This window comes from Haliotis cracherodii, unplaced genomic scaffold (genome assembly GCF_022045235.1).
Source record: "Haliotis cracherodii isolate W230 unplaced genomic scaffold, xgHalCrac1.p SCAF_8, whole genome shotgun sequence".
In the NCBI taxonomy this organism is placed as follows: domain Eukaryota; kingdom Metazoa; phylum Mollusca; class Gastropoda; order Lepetellida; family Haliotidae; genus Haliotis; species Haliotis cracherodii.
Window position 1 is genome coordinate 2290231 of NW_027266341.1, and position 22379 is coordinate 2312609.

At 40.7% G+C, this 22379-nt stretch overlaps 1 protein-coding gene across 1 annotated transcript; it reads left to right on the forward strand.

The window, feature by feature from the left end:
* Nucleotides 1-8458: 8458 nt before the first annotated feature.
* Nucleotides 8459-9372, forward strand: LOC139450250 (probable ethanolamine permease EutH). Its single transcript, XM_071231928.1, has 2 exons — nucleotides 8459-8755; nucleotides 8935-9372. Exons 1-2 carry the CDS (start codon nucleotides 8459-8461, stop codon nucleotides 9370-9372), a joined length of 735 nt encoding a protein of 244 aa, XP_071088029.1.
* Nucleotides 9373-22379: the final 13007 nt, after the last annotated feature.

Consider the following 22379-nt stretch of genomic DNA (forward strand, 5'->3'; position numbering starts at 1 on the left):
CTGCTATGCCCAATCAGTTAGGTATCACTTGAATATGCTCTCTGAAAGAAAATTAAATTGACACTTTTCAAAAGACTCTAAATTACACAAAACGTTAACGCCAGAAAACAATCAGGCAAAAGATTATAGCAAAAAATGCAATGCTCAAGAATAAGTTTGTCTTCTGCTAAATATAGGGAGAAGTGGGATATATCTAATCAACTGTTATTTAGGAAAACATTCTTTTTGTCCCATGTATCTATTTTTTTCCATTGTGTATATGTTTAAGTGCTATTACCATGACATTCGATGTAAGTTTCACAGCTAGTCAATAAGTATCGCAATATCGAGAAGACGTGTATCTAGCATATATGCAACTCGGGATGTTATTTGCTTTTTTAGCTACCTTATCACCATACTGTTAACTAGCTACCATACTGTCCAAAGATAAGTCAAGCTGAAAACAATACAAACAAATCTAATTAAGAAAGTTGGTCTTGCTAAATGTTCCAATTGTGTCTACCAACATTTCAATTCTGAAAGTCATGCCATTCTTTGCATGAAAGTAAGGATATTAGCGGAAATATTCCATCCATCTAGCATTTTTAAATGCAGTCAACCCTATATGACAAATTATAAGACTTATAAGAATCTTTCTAACCAAAGACGTGCCAACGTTAATGTATAGAATCTGTTTCCAGCATCCCAAAGACGTTGACGTAGCCATGGTCACAAGAAAGGCCAAAGGCCAAATGATACCATTCATTTGTTGCCTCTCCTTGAGGATCATTGGGACTGCACAAAGTAAGACAATACTATACTCTGTGTCAAAGAAAGAAATTAAACGACTCCAGCAATTTTTGCTGATGGGTGGTCTACAGTACAGAGAGTAAAGTTCGGTTTGAAACGTTTGGCCTAAACAGAAACAAATCTCCACTAAATCAAAGACTGCATGTCCTTGAATTTGAAATTTGCAAAAAGGGAATTGTTGCCTTAAATTTAAGTAACATTCTCAGTCAAAAATAAGTTTACCAAAATGTCCCACAATATTCCAAATTTCAGGAACCACCAACAATTTCATTTTCGTATATGAACACCATTTCATCCAGGTTGTTCAATTATAGGAAGGTGTTCAAGAAAGTGAACTTGGCAGCCAAAGATGTAAATTCCACTACTTGTGGCTACCAAGACTCATCATACTTCTTTAAGCCTGTAGGTCATATAATCATGGGTGACTTCTCTCTTGTTGACAATAACAACCTTCGTCAGATATTTAAATATGGACCAGAGTATCGTGAGGAACCTGCTACCATTTGGGAGCACAACTTTAAACTCATTATGGATGCTGTCGAAGCATATGCCAAATAATTGGCCAAAAGAGTAGAGGAATCTGTTGAATGTCTTTCAGAGTCGTTTTTGCGTTATCTTGTCATTGGTAGAGAGCACAAAAGTATTGACAGGAAACGGAAAGTCCACAAGTAATCTCGATTGTACAATTCCGACTGTTGATAATCACTATCAAATAGTGATGGTACCAGGTGTTCGCGAATAGGTGAGCGCAACCTGCCCAACTAGTGGCATTCGTCACAAACACATGCAAAGGCTAGTTAACTGTTCACCTGAAAAATACACAGGAACATGTGGTCAAAGTCAAAAAGAGGGAATAGCAGAGGGCATAATTTTGGTCACCGATGCTCAAATTTGGAAATGTCCACCACATGTCTACCATAAAACCCTTGAAAGCTTTACTGGGGCCTTGAATGTTGTTACCTTGATGAAACAACTTTTTGAGCAAGAATGGGATGACGCTCTTTGAAATTTCTGAAGAAAGAGCATGAGACAGACGAGGCGGTTTCACTGATCACTGATTACCTTTATTTCTAGTTCAGGAGGGTAAATCAGTGGAAGAGAATTGGCTGTTTGATGGTTATTGAACGATATAAGATCATCGATATAACTTATAGCTTCAGTTAAACCTCATGGCCAAATTAACTTGTTTTGACTTTGTCAATCCAAGCAGAAAGAAACAGACCAGCAAGAAGGTGATGCCTACTTCTTGCCTAGATGTCTTACCCCTAAATTCTACATAGATGTTATCAATGAGGATGTCCAGCATTTCACATACATTGTATTGTTTTCTCGGTACATTAAATATTTCAGATGACTTTTGCTTTCCCTTGGGACAGGTTGTCCTGAACCTCTGCAGATAACATGACAATCAAGTGATGGACAAGAAATCCAGTCACATGATAACGAATTCACTGATTTTGTTCATACTGAAAACGATACAATAAAATTGAATTGAATCTGTCGTGTACAGAGATTATGCTGCTTATAAGTAAAGAAATAAAGCGTGTTAAATATATGTTCGTTTTGCAACACAGTAGGGGAGCGGGGGCGGGTGCAGGGGCGGGGGCGGTTACCGGGGCGGGAACGGAGGCAGTTTCTGTCTCAGGCAAAAACACTTTTTTTGTAGTTGTCTCAGCATATTTGATAAATGCTATTGAGCTAAAAATGAAATTCGGGGACTTCAGAACACAGGCAGAAATATCGACCCATTTCAAATAAATATAAAACGTCAATGCCAGAGAAAAACCTGTCTCGATTATCCAATGAAACAGATTCCATTGACTGTAAAAAAAGCTGGTGAACATTATTTGAATGGGTCACTGAAAATCAGTGATAACACCAGGTGTCTGACATGAATAAAGTAGGAGTTTATACATAAAATAAAGTGAAACGCCATTAAAATATAGTTTTGATAGACAATGCAAAACATATACAGATAACATAATTACATGTATAAAATTTCTGCGTTTTAATATTGACCAACTCGGCAGATAATAACTGGTCAGCTGACATACTTATATAAGCAGCCTAATTGCTGACATAGCAAATGTCAGGTACTTATACAAACAGCAAAATTGCAGACATAGCGACTGTCAAGTTAAACAGAACTGACTAGCTCAGCAGAATAAAGATCGGTCAGCTGCTTTTAAAAGCAGGCAGGTTGTGTTAACTATAACTCACACCCCACTATCAAATCACTGCCCCCACAGATACATCCTTACACAACAGGCAAACAAACACATAGACATCGACACAGCAAAACTACAAACAAGAAAACCAGCACCACGCACGTCCAAACCACTTCTCCCCAGGCCACAGCCAAACATCATACCACTACCTAAACCAACACAACAACACACACAACATCTAGAAAACATAAAATCTGTTTGGGACACACCCACCGAAAATACCTTCAGCGCACCCAACACAACAACATCCAGGAGATCTCTAACGGCAGAGTTCTCCAGACAAAACAACGCCACAACATCTACAGCCGCAGGGACAACAAGCCACAGAGCAAGCAACATACTCAGACCGACCACTCAAAACACCACAGTCACTAGGGCAACAACTACCGGACCCAAAAAAGCACAAGAACCAAACATCGCAGCCTCCAAATCCACAATCACCAACAAACAAACACAACAGCAACCCACAACACGCAAATAAACACACAACAAACCAACATGGACACCTCAACCCAAACCATAGGCGAAGAAGACTCACTCACAACAGAATATGACCCTCTCGACACATCGATTGTCTTCTTCAAAACCCTCCAAAAACATTACCATAAAACACCAAGTCAGGCAGGAGTCAAAACCCTAAACAACCTTACAGTGTTACTAGCATATATACTCAAACAAAACACCCCCAGCGCCAACATTAACATTAAGTCCTTTCACACAGTGGCTTCCAAACTAAATCTTACTAGTCTCTCGTTTGAAAACCACAAAAACCTACGCTAAAACAAAACTTAATCCCGAAACTCGAAGCTCTCTAAATAATGGAAGGACTACACATATTACTGTGGAATGCCAATGGACAGGCCGCCCACAGCCACGAATTAAAAATTATTTTTCGGAAAAACCTAGATCCTCATATCATATGCGTTAAGGAAACCCACTTCTCCCCAAAATCAAAATACACCCTACCTAATTATTACTCGGTAAGACTCAACAGAGTTAAATCTCGCCCAGGTAGAGCAGGCGGTGGCCTTATCATATATATCAGGGAGGACATAAACCATAAAGAAATACCAATTAAACTCTAAATCTAGAAGCTAATGGTATACAAATAACTAATCACAACCCAAAAATAAACGTTGTCAACATATACAACTGGACAGTGACACACATTAAACCTGAAGAACATAATCATCCAAACCCCAAATGAACCACAAGAACCAAAATTCAACATAGCAAAAAAACCTATCCCCTTCACAACACCAATAAAAGGCAAAGCCACAGTACCCTGGTGAACGAGGAAATAAAAACATAAATAGAAAAAACGCAAAAGCGCATTTAATAATGCTAAACGAGACTACACATATCTAAAGATAGCACATCAATTAAACCATGACGTACAAAGCTTAGTCAAAACGGCAAAAGCCGAAAACTGGAAAAAATTCTGCGAAGAAATAAACCATCACACAGACGCAAGAACAGTATGGCGCAAATTACATGCAATCCGAGGTATTAAACGAACCAAAAAAAACACCTAACATAAATAACTCGACAAACCCTAAACAAAAAGCAAATAACCTCGAATACCACTTCTCAGCCATTTGTAGTAATAGTAACTTCCCTGAGGAATTCCAAAAAACAATTAAAAAATCAAACAAATTCTTCAAATTACCGAAAGATGATAACCTAGAAATTAACCAACAATATACACAAGAGGAACTACTCCATGTACCTAATAATAGAAAAAAAGGAACAGCCCAAAGGGGAAGACCTTACCTCACACCAAATAATTAAACAGCTAGCCCAAAACCTTCTGGAATGACTACTTAAACCATACAATATCATCTACCAAAACGTTCAGGTTCCTACTTCATGGAAAGAGGCATTGGTCATCCCAATACCAACGCCGAACAAACCAGCAAACGTAGCAAACTCCTATCGACCAATCTCCCTAACCTCAAACTTATGTAAAATCATGGAGGCAATGGTCAAAAATAGACTCCAACACCATCTAGACCAAAACAATATAATAAACCAAGATCAAAATGGATTCACCCCAGGCCGATCAACCTTAGACAACCTTGCCCGATTAGAACAAGACATCAAAACGGGCCAACTAAACTGACAATACACAGTAGACATATTTCTAGACCTCTCTAAAGCTTTCGATATGGTAAGGCATAACGGGCTAATACAAAAACTAAAAAAAGCAGGACTTAAAGGCCAAAAAATATACTATATCCAAGACTTCCTAACTAATCGCAAAATAACCGTGGGTATTGACCAAACGCTTATCGGACCTGTGTCCCTTAGAAAATGGCATACCTCAAGGTAGCATTCTAAGCCCAACTCTTTTCAACGTTATGATTAATGACCTATTCGAGGGAATACCCAATAATATTCAAACTTCCAAATACGCGGATGATGGATGTCTGGGTCCGCACCAGAAGCATAAATATGGCTAAAGAATTACTGCAGAATGCTTTCAATTAAATTCAAATATGGGCAAATAAATGGGGTTTCTCACTAAAGGCAGAAAAACAACAGGGATAGCATTCAAACACTGAATTAGGCTTGCAAACAACCCAAAATACCACAAAACAAAAAAACCATACAATTCCAAAAAGAAACCAAATTCCTTGAACTAATCTTTGATGAACACCTTACCTGGGGTGCTCACATTAAAAACCTAACAAATAGATGCACTAAAGACCTAAACAACACTAGCTGCCGGACAGGTTCCAAGCAGGGGGGTCTCCAAGAAGATCCTAAAATCTCTTTACAAATCACTAATTAGATCAAAAACAGACTATGGATGCCAAATATACAACACCTTAAACTCCTCATTAACCGATAAACTAAACTTAATTCAATATCAAGCACTCAAGATAATCACACGCACTCAGCGTGGCACACCGCACATAGCGCTTCAGGCACTAACAGGCGAAATACCCCGAGAACATCTAACAATAAATTTCTCTGCCTCAACCCAACAAAACCAACAAATCCAACAGATCCTTAAAACTAACATAATCTCCAGACTCCAGGCCCTAGCTCGCAAAACCAGGCAGAAATATCGACCCATTTCAAATAAATATAAAACGTCAATGCCAGAGAAAAACCTGTCTCGATTATCCAATGAAACAGATTCCATTGACTGTAAAAAAAAAGCTGGTGAACATTATTTGAATGGGTCACTGAAAATCAGTGATAACACCAGGTGTCTGACATGAATAAAGTAGGAGTTTATACATAAAATAAAGTGAAACGCCATTAAAATATAGTTTTGATAGACAATGCAAAACATATACAGATAACATAATTACATGTATAAAATTTCTGCGTTTTAATATTGACCAACTCGGCAGATAATAACTGGTCAGCTGACGTACTTATATAAGCAGCCTAATTGCTGACATAGCAAATGCCAGGTACTTATATAAACAGCATAATTGCTGACATAGCGACTGTCAAGTTAATCAGAACTGACTAGCTCAGCAGAATAAAGATCGGTCAGTCGACGTGTTTCCCGACTAATGGCTAGCATGTCCTTGTTCTGATCATTTTGATCAGGGGAATTTGTCACTGACACTATAATAAATTAAACCTCATCATTTTGCATCTCTTGGTCCGCTCAGTTTTGCTTTTATGGCCCCAAATATCCGTTTTGCGTTTCGTTTAGTGAAGAGTATATATTTAAGTTACATGGCAGCAGGAGTATTTACAGTTTACTACAATTTACAGAGCATATATTGTGTCCAATAAAACAAATCGTAGATACATTTCAACACACTTTTTCTACTATTTAAGAAACTGGAATGTTGAGACATTTAGCTTTTTATGACAACACCTAGGTAACAAATCATATCTATCGCTGAAATCGAAGAGCATAGTTATGGTGCTGTTAAACCTAAAAACCTACCAGGGCAGCTGGTTTTGACCAATCAAGTGCCTTAAAATGAGTTTATTCTTAGACATGTTAAAAGCGATTGACCCCACATGATATAGCTGAGAACTGTCTCTCGGGCGGTCCTGGGATATGATTGTGGCAGTTACAGGTTTTGTTTGACTGTCAACTAACCAGTAAATCACTTAGTGTCAGTATTAGTATATAGTGTATATAATACACAGTGTAGTTAGTATTAGCATTAGTCATTATTATTATTAATATTAATATTTAGTATTAGTATTTAATATTAGTATTTAGTATATAGTATTAGTATTAGTTTGCAGTATGAGTTTTAGGGATTTTAATGACGATTTGATACTGCTCCTTTTAACTTAGTTATGCTTGGGTCAGTCACTACCCTATCAGCTCCTTTGTGTCAGCCAGGGCAAATGTTCTGGTTGAGTGGTTGACCCTATTGTTTTCTTTAGGGTCAGCTTTGCATGCTTTTTAACCCTCACTTGCACCTCAGTCACTACACAGACAAGTCACTGACAGGCGACAGCAAGTGGGCACATTTTATAGATTTTGTAAAGTCAAGGTATGTTTCCAATTAAATACTCAAACATATATAAACCATCTTTTCATAAATAAGATTATATATAGGTGTACGTTAAATAAGGTATTTGTTATGATGTGTGTGAGATTTAGTCAATGTCTGATTCTCCTGGACAGGGTGTTGTTTGAACATGTTTATGAGGCTATTGTCATATATGTGTTAAATGTATTGTAAGTGTGTGGACATTTATGATAGTTTTAGTATGTTTAGTAATTAATTGTGTTTTATGGTAGTGTTGTGTTCATATCTGTAAATATGTATAAACAATAGCACTGATTTGATAATAATGTCCACACGTGCAAGAGCATTGTGTAAGGAAGCTAGTGTTATTGTACATTTAGAATAATTTCCATATTTATAGGTACTGTAGCCCTGGCCATGTAGTCGCGACAGACTAAAGTGTAACCTACATACTTCTGGTATGTTTACTTATTACCACATGTAAATATATATTATTATTATTATGTTTATCTATTGATCACGTTTTACACCACCTAAGAAGTATTTTGATTTGACGTATGCATAAACTATATGTATGTATAATGTAATTCTAATAATGTACCATGTTCTGACGTATACATATCCTCTATACATGTATAAGGTAATCCTAATGAAGTATCATGTTCTCAATTTAATTGTCATAATTTACAAGATTCTTATTGAGTGTTATTGTGCATTTAAGGGTGAGAAAGAAAGTATACCATACATACTCCTCATCTAATAAAATGAATCACACCCGTAGCCGTGTTTTGACATCAGTTTACGGTGCACACACATATTCTGCTACATGAAATCGTTATAATACTACTGGGGAATGTTGAAATTAGTTTCTATCATTTGCTCATTTTGTTCAACAGGACCAGGACGCTCGTTATACATCGACTCCCTGTATATAGTTAATCAGTATTATTCTTTATACTGCGGTCCAAAGTTATCAGCATGGTGCTGGGTGTGGTGCTAGGTGTGGTGATTTGTGTGGTACTTGGTGATGTGATTGGTTTGGTGTTGTGTATGGCGCTTGGTGTGATGCCTGATGTGGTGCTGGGTATGGCGCTGGGTGTGGTGCTGGGTATGGCGCTGGATGTGGTGCTGGGTGTGATGCTTGATGTGAAGCTGGGTATGGTGCTGGGTATGGCGCTGGATGTGGTGGTGGGTGTGATGCTGGGTGTGGTGGTGGGTATGGCGCTGAGTGTGATGCTGGGTATAGTGCGGATGTGGTGCTTGGTGTGGTGCTGGGTATGGTGTTGGGTGTTGTGGTGGATTTGGTCCAAAGTTATCAGCATTTTCATCTATTGTTGCAAGCTTGACTGAATAGTTGGGTGTTGTGCTGGATGTGGTCCAAAGTTTTCAGCATTTTCATCTATTGTTGCAAGCTTGACTAAATTGTTGGGTGTTGTGCTGGATGTGGTCCAAAGTTATCAGTGTTGGGTGTTGTGCTGAGTGTGGTGCTGGGTTTGGTGCTGGGTCTGGTGCTGGGTCTGGTGCTGGATGTGGTGCTGGGTGTGGCGCTGGGTTTGGTGCTGGGTGTGGTGTTTGGTGTGATCATGGGTGTGGTGCTGGGTTTGGTGCTCGGTGTGGCGCTGTGTGTGGTGCTGGGTGTCGTGCTGGGTATGGTGCTGGGTGTGGTGTTTGGTGTGATCATGGTTGTGGTGCTGGGTATGGTGCTGGGTGTGGTGTTGGTTGTGGTGTTTGGTGTGATCATGGGTATGGTGCTGGGTGGGGTGATGGGTGTAATGCTGGGTATCGTGCAGAGTGAAGTACTGGGTATGGTGCTGGATGTGGTGATGGTGGGGTGTGTGGTGTCGTGCCGGTTGTGGTGCTGGGTGTGGTGCTGGATGTGGTGCTTGGTGTGATGCTTGGTATGATGCTGGGTCTGGTGTTGGGTGTGGTGCTGGGTGTGGTGCTGGATGTGGTGCTGGGTGTGGTGGTGGGTGTGGTGCTGGGTGTGATGCTTGGTATGATGCTGGGTCTGGTGTTGGGTGTGATGACGGGTGTGGTGCTGTGTGTGGTGCTGTGTGTGGTAGTTGATGTGGTGGTGGGTCTGGTGGTGGGTCTGGTGGTTGGTCTGGTGCTAGGTATGGTGCTGGGTATGGTATTTGGTGTTGTAATTGGTATGATGCTGGGTGTGGTTCTGGGTGTGGTGCAGGGTGTGGTGCTGGGTCTGGGTGTGTTGCTGGGTGTGGTGCTGGGTGTGGTGCTGGGTGTGGTGCTGGGTGTGGTGCTGGGAATGGTGCTGGATGTGGTGATGCTGAGGTGAGTGGTGTCGTATCGGTTGTGGTGATGGCTGTGGTGCTGGATATGGTACTTGGTGTGGTCCTGGGTTTGCTGCAGGGTATGGTATATGGTATGCTGCTGGGTATTCTACTGGGTATTGTGCTTGGTATTGTATAAAGTATGGTGCTGAGTATGCTACTGTGTATAGTTCAGGGTATGGTGCTGGGTATTCTACTTGGTATTGTGCTGGGTATTGTATATGGTTCAGGGTATGATGCAGGCTATGCTACGGGGTATGCTACAGGGTATTGTGCAGGGTATGCTACACGGTATGGTACAGGGTTTGGTGCAGGGTATGCTACAGGGTGTGGTGCAGGGTATGCTACAGGGTGTGGTGCAGGGTATGCTACAGGGTGTGGTGATGGGTATTCTACAGGGTGTGGTGCAGGGTATGCTACAGTGTGTGGTGCTGGGTATTCTACTTGGTATTGTGCTGGGTATTGTATAAGGTATGGTGCAGGGTATGGTGCAGGCTATGCTACCGGGTATGCTACAGGGTATGGTGCAGGGTATGCTACAAGGTGTGGTGCAGGGTATGCTACAGGGTATGGTACAGGGTTTGCTGCAGGGTTTGGTGCAGGGTATGCTACAGGGTATGGTGCAGGGTATGCTACAGGGTGTGGTGATGGGTATTGTACTGGGTTTTGTGCTGGGTTTGGTGCTGGGTATGATGTCCCTGAAATAGAGCAAACTTATACATTTTGACCAGGTTACTCCATTCCCAAGAGGTTAAGGAAATACATCACCTGGGTAAAGGGCAGTTACAGTTATGAAATATGATGTCAATGTTAAGCGATACTTACATCTTGACCACTCCTCCACCATACATAACCACCTGCTGAAAGGAGGTAAAGACAAAGATAGAAAGGCGCAGAATATCTGTATATCCGTCGGACAATCACACCAGGTATTTTGATAGAGTGCAGCCAGTACGACGCTGCACACTTTTATCTGCTTGACAACAAACCTTGCCTGCTGTGCAAGGTCACAGAGATATCGCAGTTTCAAGTACCCGGTCCCGGGTCATTTTGACATACCACCCTCTAGGTCATAACATAATATTAGCTCGTGACTCTAGTTTGCAATACTGTTGCACCTCACCTACCGTCTACCTGTCTCAATCTGTTGCACCTCACACACCATCTACAGGTCTAAATACTGTTGCAACTAACCCACAATCCGTCTGAATACTGTTGCACCTCAACTACCGTCTGTCTGAGTACTGTTGCACCTCACCCAACATCAGTCTGAATACTGCTGCACCTCACCATACATCAGTCTGAATACTGTTGCACCTCACTGGACATCTGTCTCAATACTGTTGCACTGCACCCACCATCTATAGGTCTCAATACTGTTGCACCTCACTGGACATCTGTCTCAATACTGTTGCACCTCACTCACCATCTACAGGTGTCAATACTGTTGCACCTCACCCACCATCTGTCTGAATACTGTTGCACCTCAACAACCATCAGTCTCAATACTGTTGCACCGCACCAACCATCTACAAGTCTCAATACTGTTGCACCTCAACCACTATATATCTGAATACAGTTGCACCTCACCCACTATCTACAGGTCTCAATACAGTTGCACCTCACCCACCATCAGTCTGAATAGTGTTGCATCTCACCAACCATCAGTCTGAATACTGTTGCACCTCACCCACCATCTGTCTGAATACTGTTGCACCTCACCCACCATCAGTCTGAATACTGTTGCACCTCACCCAACATCTGTCTCAATACTGTTGCACCTCTCTGGACATCTGTCTCAACACTGTTGCACCGCACCCACCATCTACAGGTCTCAATACTGTTGCACCTCACCCACAATCTGTTTCAATACTGTTGCACCTCACCCAACATCTGTCTGAATACTGTTGCACCTCACCCAACATCTGTCTCAATACTGTCGCACCTCACTGGACACATGTCTTAATACTGTTACACCTCACTCACCATCTACAGGTCTGAATACTGTTGTACCTCACCCACAATCTGTTTCAATATTGCTGCACCTCACCCAACATCTGTCTCAATACTGTTGCACCTCACACACCATCTGTCTGAATACTGTTGCACCTCACCCACCATCAGTCTGAATACAGTTGCACCTCACCCACTATCTACAGGTCTCAAAATAGTTGAACCTCACCCACCATTAGTCTGAATACTGTTGCATCTCACCAACCATCTGTCTTAATACTGTTGCACCTCACCCACCATCAGTCTGAATACTGTTGCACCTCACCCAACATCTGTCTCAATACTGTTGCACCTCACTGGACTTCTGTCTCAACACTGTTGCACCGCATCCACCATCTAAAGGTCTCAATACTGTTGCACCTCACTCACCATCTACAGGTCTCAATACTGTTGCACCTCACCCACAATCTGTTTCAATATTGTTGCACCTCACCCACCATCAGTCTGAATACAGTTGCACCTCACCCACCATTAGTCTGAATACAGTTGCACCTCACCCACTATCTACAGGTCTCAAAATAGTTGCACCTCACCCACCATCAGTCTGAATACTGTTGCACCTCAACCACCATCTGTTTGAATACTGTTGCACCTGACCCGACATCTCTCCCAATACTGTTGCACCTTACCAACTATCCGTCTGAATACTGTTGCACCTCACCCATCATTTGTCTGAATACTGTTGCACCTCACTCACTATCTGTCTGACAACTGTTGCACCTCAACCACCATCTGTTTCAATACTGTTGCACCTGACCCACCATCTGTCTGAATACTGTTGCACCTCAACAACCATCTGTCTCAATACTGTTGCACCTGACCCACCATCTGTCTCAATACTGTTGCACCTCACCCACCATCTGTATACACAGAAAATGCAGATTCCGGTATCCGGATACCTGCTGGATACCTCCGGACACTTACCCAAAACGCGTCCGGGTATCCGGTGGCAGATACCTTGACGGATACCAGATCCAGGGTATCCAGCATGGACACCTCACCTGAAAGTATGCCACCTGGAATCCGGGTATCCGGGACCGGATACCTCAATCTGGGTGTCCAAGGATCCAGCACCGGATACCTCATTCTGAGATTCCAAATAAATGTCCCAACTTGGGGGTGCATTTTGTTCAATTAAGTGTGAAACACCTAAATATATATTGGAAACTAACCAAGAAAATTGAACATTGCTGAAGGTATCCGGAAGGTATCTGGAAGGTATCCGGATGCAATTTTTCGAGATGTCTTATTTCTGGTAAATAATGTTAGCCTGGGCATATCAGATAGCTGTAGTAATATTCTGTGTCATTTTAGTTGTAATTATCTCCTTAAAGTTGAGATCTATGGGCATGTACTTTTGGAGAAGACATTTTTTTCAATTTCATCTATAATTCTTTTTAGATGTTAAGTTGTTTAATGAACAAACATCAGTTCTAACACATGTATGATGATATCCTTAAATTTCATGTTCAGACTTCCAGATTGTTCTGGTGAAAGTATAAACTCATCAACTGTGTGCTCACGTGGGCCTTTGGTCCTAGTGATATGATAATATGATTATTTGTAAAGGTACAAGTACTTGTTACGAGCATACCAGCTTCATTTAAGTTTGAAACAAAATATGCCTCACTCTGAGGGTGACATGTACCAGATTTCATCACACTACAGAGAGCTCTTCCTCAGTTGCTGTGAACATTTTAACTGAAAGACATTGAAAGCTAATTTGACCTTCAATATCGGTTGCGACTTTTTCAAAAGCAATTGTAAAGTGGGTCGGTTTGTTTATTTATTTGTCTAGCTAGTGTCGTGTCTATTTTGGGTATTTTAAGTTTAGGGGTGAAGATATTTGATTGATTGCAGTTTTGTTTAAGATTATTAATTTGGTGTTCATTTAGGTAGTTTGTTATTCTTTGGGATATTGGGGTAAGTAAGGGGTGTTTACGAGCTAGAGCTTGGTTTTTGGGGCTGATGTTTTGGTTTATTAAGTTTTGGATGAGAGGGTTTGATTGGGACGCGGCCCAGAAATTTAAGCTTAGCTGTTCCCTGCGTAGACTTAGTGGCATTTCCCCCGTCAAGGCCTGAAGTGAAGTGTAGGAGGTGCCATGTTGGGTTACGTGTAATTAATTCGAGAGCCTGATATTATTGTATTGAGTCAAGTTTTTTTAGATAGAGAGTTGTTTAGGGTGTTGTATATGGCGCAGCCGTAGTCTAGTTTTGATCTAATTAGTGATATGTAGAGAGAGAGGAGGGTATCTTTGGAGGCTCCCCAGTTAGAGCCAGTTATGCATCTTAGGGTGTTTAGGTCTTTACTGCATTTAGTTGTTTAGGTTTTGGATGTGAGCATCCAAGGTGAGATGTTCATCGAAAATAAGTCCTAAGAATTTGGTTTGGTTTTGAAATTTGATTTGATTTGGTTGTTTAGCTAGAGAATTGGGGAGGCGGGTTTCATGTTTTTATGTTTGAATACTATTCCTGTTGTTTTTTCTGAGTTAAGGGAGAAGCCCCATTTGTCAGCCCATTGTTGTATTTTATTAAGAGATTTTTGGAGTAAATTTTTGGGCCATTTTCATGCTTTTAGTGCGGATCCAGAGGGCTCCATCATCCGCGAATTTTGATATGTTTACTTTAGGGGATAGGCCCTCGAATAGATCGTTTATCATAATATTGAAGAGGGTGGGGCTGAGGATACTGCCCTGTGGAGTGCCATTTTCTAGGGGACATTGGTCCGATAGAGTTTGGTCTATACCCACGGTCAGTCCTGGAAGTCCTGGATGTAGTTTATTATCTGACCTTTGAGTCCTATTTTTTAAAAGTTTTTGTATTAGCCCATCGTGCCATACCATGTCGAAAGCTTGAGAAGTCTAAGAAGATGCCTGTGGTATATTGTTTATTTAGTTGTCCTGTCTTAATATCTTGTTCTAGTCGGGCGAGGTTATCTAGGGTGCAGCGGCCAGGAGTGAAACCGCTTTGATCTGGGTTTATGATGTTATTTTGGGTTAAGTAATGTTGTAATCTATTTTTAGCCATTGATTCCATTACCCGGTACTTAACATAAGTTTGAAGTTAGGGATATTGATCTATATGAGTTAGCTTGATTAGCTGGTTTATTAGGTTTAGGGATTGGTATGACTAGGGCCTGTTTCCAGGGAGTAGGAACCTGTCCGTTTAGGTAGATGAGATTGTATAGTTTGAATAGTGCCTGGAGTAGTTTTAGGGGGAGTTTTTTAATTATTTGGTAAGAAGTTAGGTCTAATCCTGGGGCTGTGCCCTTTTTCCTGTTTTGGATTACGTAGAGGAGCTCCTCCATTTTGTAGGGTTGGTTTATTTCCAGATTGTTATTGTTTGGTTCTTTTGTGGGTTTGTTTTCTGTTTTAAGTTTATCTTGGAATGTTTGGCTGAAGTTGGTGTTACTGCTAACGGCCGAAAAGTGGTTGGCGAGATTATTTGCTTTTTGGGCGCGGTTGGTTGAGTTGTCAATGTTAGGGTTTCTTTTATGTCGTTTTAAGCCTCTAATGGCGTGGATTTTGCGCTAGACCGTTCTGGCATCGGTACGGTTATTTATACCTTCGCAGAATTTTTTCCAGTCTCTACTTTTGGCTATTTGGCCTAGTTTTTGAACCTGGTGGTTTAGTTCGTGGGGTATGTTTAAATATTTGTAGTCGCGTTTTGCTTAATAAAGGCTGATTTATGTCTAGTCTGTTCTATTTCCTCATTCCACCATGGTACTGTCGATTTGCTTGTGTTAGATGTTTTGAAGGGGATGGAGGTTTTGGCTGCGTTTATTATATAGTCTGTTAGGTTTTTACAATAGGTTTCTGGATCATTATTTTCTATTTCGTTTAAGTTAGCTTCGTTGCAGATATCTTGGAATTGGTCCCAGTTAGATTTATTGTAATGGAATTTTGGTTCTTGGTTTTCTGTTTGGATTGGTACGTTTGTATTTCCTATGGTTATGTTTATGGGGAAGTGGTCACTACCTAACATGTTACCAGTAAACTGACTTGATAAGTAGCATAGCAGTCAGTGTGGTTGGAAACTAACTGACTGACTGTCTGATATAGAAGATTTAACGTGCGCTTTCCGACTGTAGCGTATTTCGCACTGGCCAGAACATTTAGTGTATTCCGAAAAGGGTGAAAGTGGTGTTTGCAACCCAAGAGGGGGCTTTTAGGGGTTGTTAATTATATTGAATTTTTGGAATTTTTAAATTTGGAATTAATGCCGAGGTGGGTGGAGGAGGGAACTAAGGGAGCCGGGTGAGGTGGGTGTTTGTATGTTTATTGGATTTTGGATTGGTAGATTAATTAGTTTTTAGATGCGCTTAATTATGTCTGTTTTGATTAGGAATACGCCTAGGGCCTTGAAGTTTTCTAGTTTATTTTGAGGGTTTAGTATTTCATCTAGAGTAGGAACCTTATTTAGATTGAGGGTGGTTTGTAGTGTGGTACTGTGTGTTTGGTAGTGGGTGCAGTGGATGAGTGCGTGTTCTGTGGTTTCGGGTTGTTTGCAGTGGGGGCAGTTGCCTGTGGTGTGTCTTTTGAGTTGTATTAGGTGGTTATTTAGGTTCGTGTGTCCTGTTTGGAGTTTTGTAATTAATCTGTCAATTTTTTTAGAGGGGTGTAGGATTTGAGGTTTGGCTAGTGGTTTTCTGAGCACTTTTTTGATTTGGCTATTTGAGTTTTGATATTGATTATGCCATTTTTTGGTTATTTTTTGTTTGTTTACACTTTTAATTTCTGATTTTGAGATGGGTAGGTTTAGGCTTATTTCTGGTATTTTGAGAGATAATTTAGCTGCTTTATCGGCGCTTTCGTTGCCGTAAATTCCTACGTGGGCGGGGATCCACAAGAAGGTTATTTGTTTGCCTGCTTTTGTTAGGTCGTTGGAGCTTTTAAGTATTTGGTTTATTAATTTAGGTCGTTTTTTGGTATTTTTGTTTTGGAGGGCTTTTAGTCCACTAAGGGAGTCAGTGAGAATTAGGATTTTTTTGTTGTTTTTAGATTGTTGGTTATGCAGGGATGAGGCCATGCCCATAAGTTCGGCCGTGAATATAGATTGGTTGTTAGGGAGTCGGTAAAATTGTGTGGATATAACTGGTTGTGTGGTATGGACTCCGAAGCCTATGTGGTTGGAGATCGGGTCTGAAGATCCGTCAGTGTATATGTGACACCAATTTGGCCAATTTTCGTGTATGTATGCAAGTGTGGTGGTTTTAGCTATGTTTGGGTCGGTTTGTTTATTCATTTGGTTAGCTAGCGTTGTGTCTATTTGGGGTATTTTGAGTTTAGGGGTGAAGATATTTGATTTTTTGCAGTTTTGTTTAAGATTTTGAGTTTGGTGTTCATTGAGGTAGTTAGTTATTCTTTGGGATATTGGGGTGAGTAAGGGGTGTTTGCGAGCTAGAGCTTGGTGTTTTGGGCTAATGTTTTGGTTAATTAGGTTTTGGATGAGAGGGTTTGTTTGGGACGCGGCCCAGAAATTAAGGCTTAGATGTTCCCCGCGTAGATTTAGTGGCATTTCTCCTGTAAGGGCCTGAAGTGAGGTGTAGGAGGTGCCATGTTGGGTGCGTGTAATTAGTGTGAGAGCCTGATATTGTATTGAGTCATGTTTTTTAGATAGAGAGTATAGGGTTTAGGGTATTGTATATGGCACAGCCGTAGTCTAGTTTTGATATAATTAGTGTTGTATATAGTGAGAGGAGGGTATGTTTGGAGGCTCCCCAGTTAAGGTCTTTGCTGCATCTAGTTTTTAGGTTTTGGACGTGAGCCTCCCAGGTGAGGTGTTGATCGAAAATAAGTCCTAAGAATTTGGTTTGTTTTGGGAATTTGATTGTTTGGTTGTTTAGCTGGAGGATTGGGTAGGCAGGTTCATGTTTTTATGTTTGAATACTACTCCTGTTGTTTTGTCTGAGTTAAGGGAGAAGCCCCATTTGTCAGCCCATTGTTGTATTTTATTTAGAGATTTTTGGATTAAGTTTTCTGCCATTTTAATGCTTTTAGTGCGGATCCATAGAGCTCCGTCATCCGCGAATTTTTAAGTGTTTAGTTTAGGGGATAAGTCCTCGATAAGATCATTTATCATTATATTGGAGAGGGTTGGGCTGAGGATGCTGCCCTGGGGAGTGCCATTTTCTAGGGGACACTGGTCCGATAGCGTATGGTCTATACCCACGGTAATTTTGCGATTGTTTAGGAAATCTTGGATGAAGTTTATTATTTGACCTTTTAGTCCTATTTTTTAGTTTTTGTATTAGCCCGTGGTGCCATACCATATCGAAAGGTTTAGAGAAGTCGAGGAATATGCCTATGGTGTATTGCTTGTTTAGCTGTCCTGTTTTTATATCCTGTTCTAGTCGGGCAAGGTTATCGAGAGTTGATCGACCAGGAGTGAAGCCGCTTTGGTCGGGATTAATGATGTTGTTTTGGTCCAGGTAGTGCTGTAGCCTATTTTTAGTCATAAGTTCCATTATTTTGCAGAGATTTGAGGTTAGGGAGATGGGCCTATAGGAGTTTGCCTGATCTGCTGGTTTATTGGTTTAGGTATTGGGATTACTAGAGCTTCCTTCCATGTGGATGGGACCTGTCCGTTTAGGTAGACTAGGTTGTATAGTTTAAGTAAAGTTTGGAGTAGTTTGGTAGGTAAGTGTTTGATTATTTGGTAAGAGGTGAGGTCTAGGCCAGGGGCTGTTCCTTTTTTTCTCTTGTTTAGTTAGTGATTTAGTTCTTCTATGGTGTAAGGTTGATTTATTTCTAGGTTGTCTTGTCTTTTTTTTGGAGAATTTGGTTTCTTTATTTAGTTTATCTTGGAATTTCTTACTGAAGTTACTGTTGCTACTAACTTTAGAGAAGTGTTTGGCTAGGCTGTTGGCCGTGTGGGTGGGGTTAGTTGAGTTGTTTATATTGGGGCTTTTTTTGTGCCGTTTGATGCCTCGGATGGCGTGAATTTTGCGCCACACCTTCCTAGCGTCGGTGTGGTGGTTTAGCTCCTCACAGAATCTTTTCCAGTTTTGGGTTTTAGCAGGTTTAACTAGGTTTTGGACTTGGTGGTTAAGTTCATGAGCTGTTTTGAGATGAGAGGGGTCTCGTTTAGCTCTGTTGAAAGCTGATTTGCGTTTTAGTCTAGTTAGCTCTATTTCCTCATTCCACCAAGGGACAGTGGGTTTTCCTGGGTTGGATGATTTGAAGGGGATTGCGGATTTGGCTGCGTTGATTATGAAGTTAGTTAGGTTTAGACAGAATGTTTCGGGGTCTGTTGTTTCTAAATCGTTTAGATTAGCTTCGTTGCATAATTCTTGGAATTGGTCCCAGTTGGCGTTTTTGTACTGAAATTTAGGTTCCTGTTTAGGGGTTTGATTTGGTATTTTTATATTTCCTAGGGTTATATTTATGGGAAAGTGGTCGCTGCCTAGAGGTACTGGGTTGACGTCCCACATCAGACTTTGTGCTAAGTCTGGCGTACATATTGTTAAGTCGATAGCCGACATGGTGTGGTGGGTTTTGTCGTATCTAGTTGGTTGGTTATTGTTTAATAGTATTAGGTCATTTTTTTCGATCCACTGTGATATTAGTTGTCCATGGTTGTCTAGTTTATCTGCAATGCCCCAGGTAGGATGATTGGCATTGAAGTCTCCTAGGCATATGGTTTATTTATTTCCTAATTGGTAAAGGATATCTAGGTCTGTATCTTTAATTGGTTTTAGTGTTGAGTGATAGATGTTAATGATTTTTATTTTTTGGTTATTGATGGTGACTTGGATTCCATTAGCTTCTAGATTAGGAGTGTTTACTTTAACTTCCTCGTAGTTAATATCCTCTCTAACGTAGATGATTAGACCTCCTCCTGTTCTGCCTGGGATGGTTTTGGACCTGTCGGTTCTCACTGCGTTATAATTTGGTAGGTTGAATTTAGTTTTATGTGAGAATTTGGTTTCTTGAATACAAGCTACATGGGGACCTTTATCTATTTTGAATTTAGCTTTAAGTTCAGAACCATGGCCGGCGAGGCCATTGGCATTCCATTGAAAAATGTTTAGGCCTTCCATTGGGAAACTGGGTGGATTTATGTTTGGTTTAGGCTTGGTTTAGGTATTTACTGCTGAAACGGTCGAAAGAGGTGGTGACGAGTTTTAGTTTATGTGCTACACCAAAGAAGGCTTTGGAGCTGGCTTCTGGATTAGACTGCTTTAACATGTAAGCTAGTAGGAGGACTAAGTTGTTTAGTTTTTTGCTTGCTACGTTTTGGGTGAGTTTTTTTCTATAGCTTTTGGTTTTGGGGGCTGACAAGGTAAGATCGTACATTTCCTCTGAGGATGTGTACTCGTCCTCTTCGGTTAAGTTATGTTTAGTTTGGTCACTCTGTTCGGTGGTGGGTTGCATGCTGGGTTTGGGTGCGAGAGTCTGAGTGGTTTCTGTAGTTTCCCTGTTGACTGGGTGTTCGGGGGGTGGGGGGGTGGGGGGGGGTTGCCTGTAAGTTTGGGAGTGTTGTTGCCCTTGTGGCTGTGATGGCTTGTGTTGGTGCTGGTTGTGTGGTGGTCGTTGTGCGTTGGGTTTTGCTTGCGGGTGTAGATGTGGTAATTGTAGGGTGAGAGACGGGGAGGGTGAGAGTGTGAGATTGTTGGATGCCATGCACCCCTTAATATATGGGTACCAACATATGTCATGGCCCACTTGACATGCTGGTGTCACGTGACAAACAATTAACCAATTGAATTGCAAAGCCAATTCCCTTAGCTAATTGCAAATAACCGCATCCACAACAACAATGCGCGGCTTTAAAACCCCTTTCTTATTTATTACCTTTCTGTATATTTTTATTCGACTTTTCTGATACCTTATTTATCATTTGTCAAGTTATCTATCTCCAATATAACAAATGCAAAATAAATGTAAAGGTTTTGTAAATTTAACATGGAATAACTGTTTAAATCATAAAGAGTTGCTTCAATTATAATACTCATGACCTGATGATATCTGAGCTTTGCTCAGTATTACATTTTAAATAAGGGTTTTTGTATTCTTCTTGTGGTTTCAACATCTATATTTCTATATTTTCATTATCGATGGAATACTGCCCTTGTATACATGGAATTGACAGTAATTACGGTACAAATATCAATAACCAGTAGCTTTTATAATGCATGGGTTCTGAGAGAAAAAATACCGCCAAAAATATACCACCAGCATTCGTAAAACACTAATCTGTATGCCAATGTGATTTAAACCAAATCTAATTTCTAGATAGATAAGATTTTAGTGGACGGAAATCACTAAACAGGGATGCCCTATTTGAATGTCTCTCCCTTGACAATGCCGGGAGACAGTGAAAAGAGTGTGGTTGTGGTTGTTGTTGCTTTAAGTGGCCTTCTGCCTCTACAATTTCGGCTGACCTGTTCCTTTCGAATTTATGTATGAGTAGGGTACAAATATCTATATCGAGTTTCGGTATTCATAGAATTTCTGTTTTTGTATTGTTATGAATTGAATTTTCGTATATATATACAATTCATCTCTCAAAAATAGCGTTAGTTTGGCCTTTGCTATTGCATCTTGCGGCTTTAGTGCATCTACGACAGATAGCGGATCTAACTGCAATTCTGGGGCCTGGGGCATGGTCTTGACATTCCAGTAACAAGTGAGCAATGGATTCAGGTTGATTGCAAGATGGACAAACCTTCTCATAATGCTTTTTGTGACCGAGTCTCAGGCGTGAGGTGGCAATTTCAACTCATATTTAATTTGAGTATGAATATGGTTTTTGGTGGATCTTGGGTTGAAGGTTGTGTAGCTTTCTGCCGATCTTACTGGCGTCCCACTCGGCTTGCTATCTTTGGGTTATGGATGCTTTGATTTTTTTTTATCTCGTTTACTAAATGGAATAGGCTGTATCGCCGCTTTGCCTAGAGTTAGCATCGTCAGTGTGTCTGCTGTTGTCAGAGTATAGAGTGTATATCTCTTGCTCTATTTGCGTTACCACGCAACACCGACTTCATATCATATTGTAGAAATACATATTGCTTCTTGAATGTGGGTTATTTACACATGAGAAGAATAACTGATTGAAAAGGTCCCATCTATATTCGCCTACATTGCCAATCGCCTGCAGTAAGGCTGGTGTTTAGTATACTTTGCCTACACTATGAAAAATGTACCCGTTACATTATTCGTGGACTAGTCCAAAGTATTTTGTTTGTTATTATTACTTTACTCTCTGTTGACAAACCTGTTGTTGTTTTATATAGTCCCTCTCAACACCCAGTGGATGAAAGGGAAACTCTGCGTTTTCATAAGTTATTAAACTTTTGAAAAAATAGTTGTGTTCATAGTCAATAATATTGAAGCTTTCCCCGCCTAAGCCTGTGCAATCCACAATGCTGATATTCTGCTACCTGGACTCCACCACAAAAAAGTCTCACATAACCAAGTTCAATAACCTCAAGAAACAAACCTACAGCCATCAACCCACTAGAACTACCACAACAAGACTGTCATCAACTTGAGCAGCAAAAACTTCAACAAGCAACAGATTGCTGTCCTTTCCAAAGGCCTAAAATTCTCACCAACCAGCATCCGGACCAACAACGATGAATTCATAGCCAA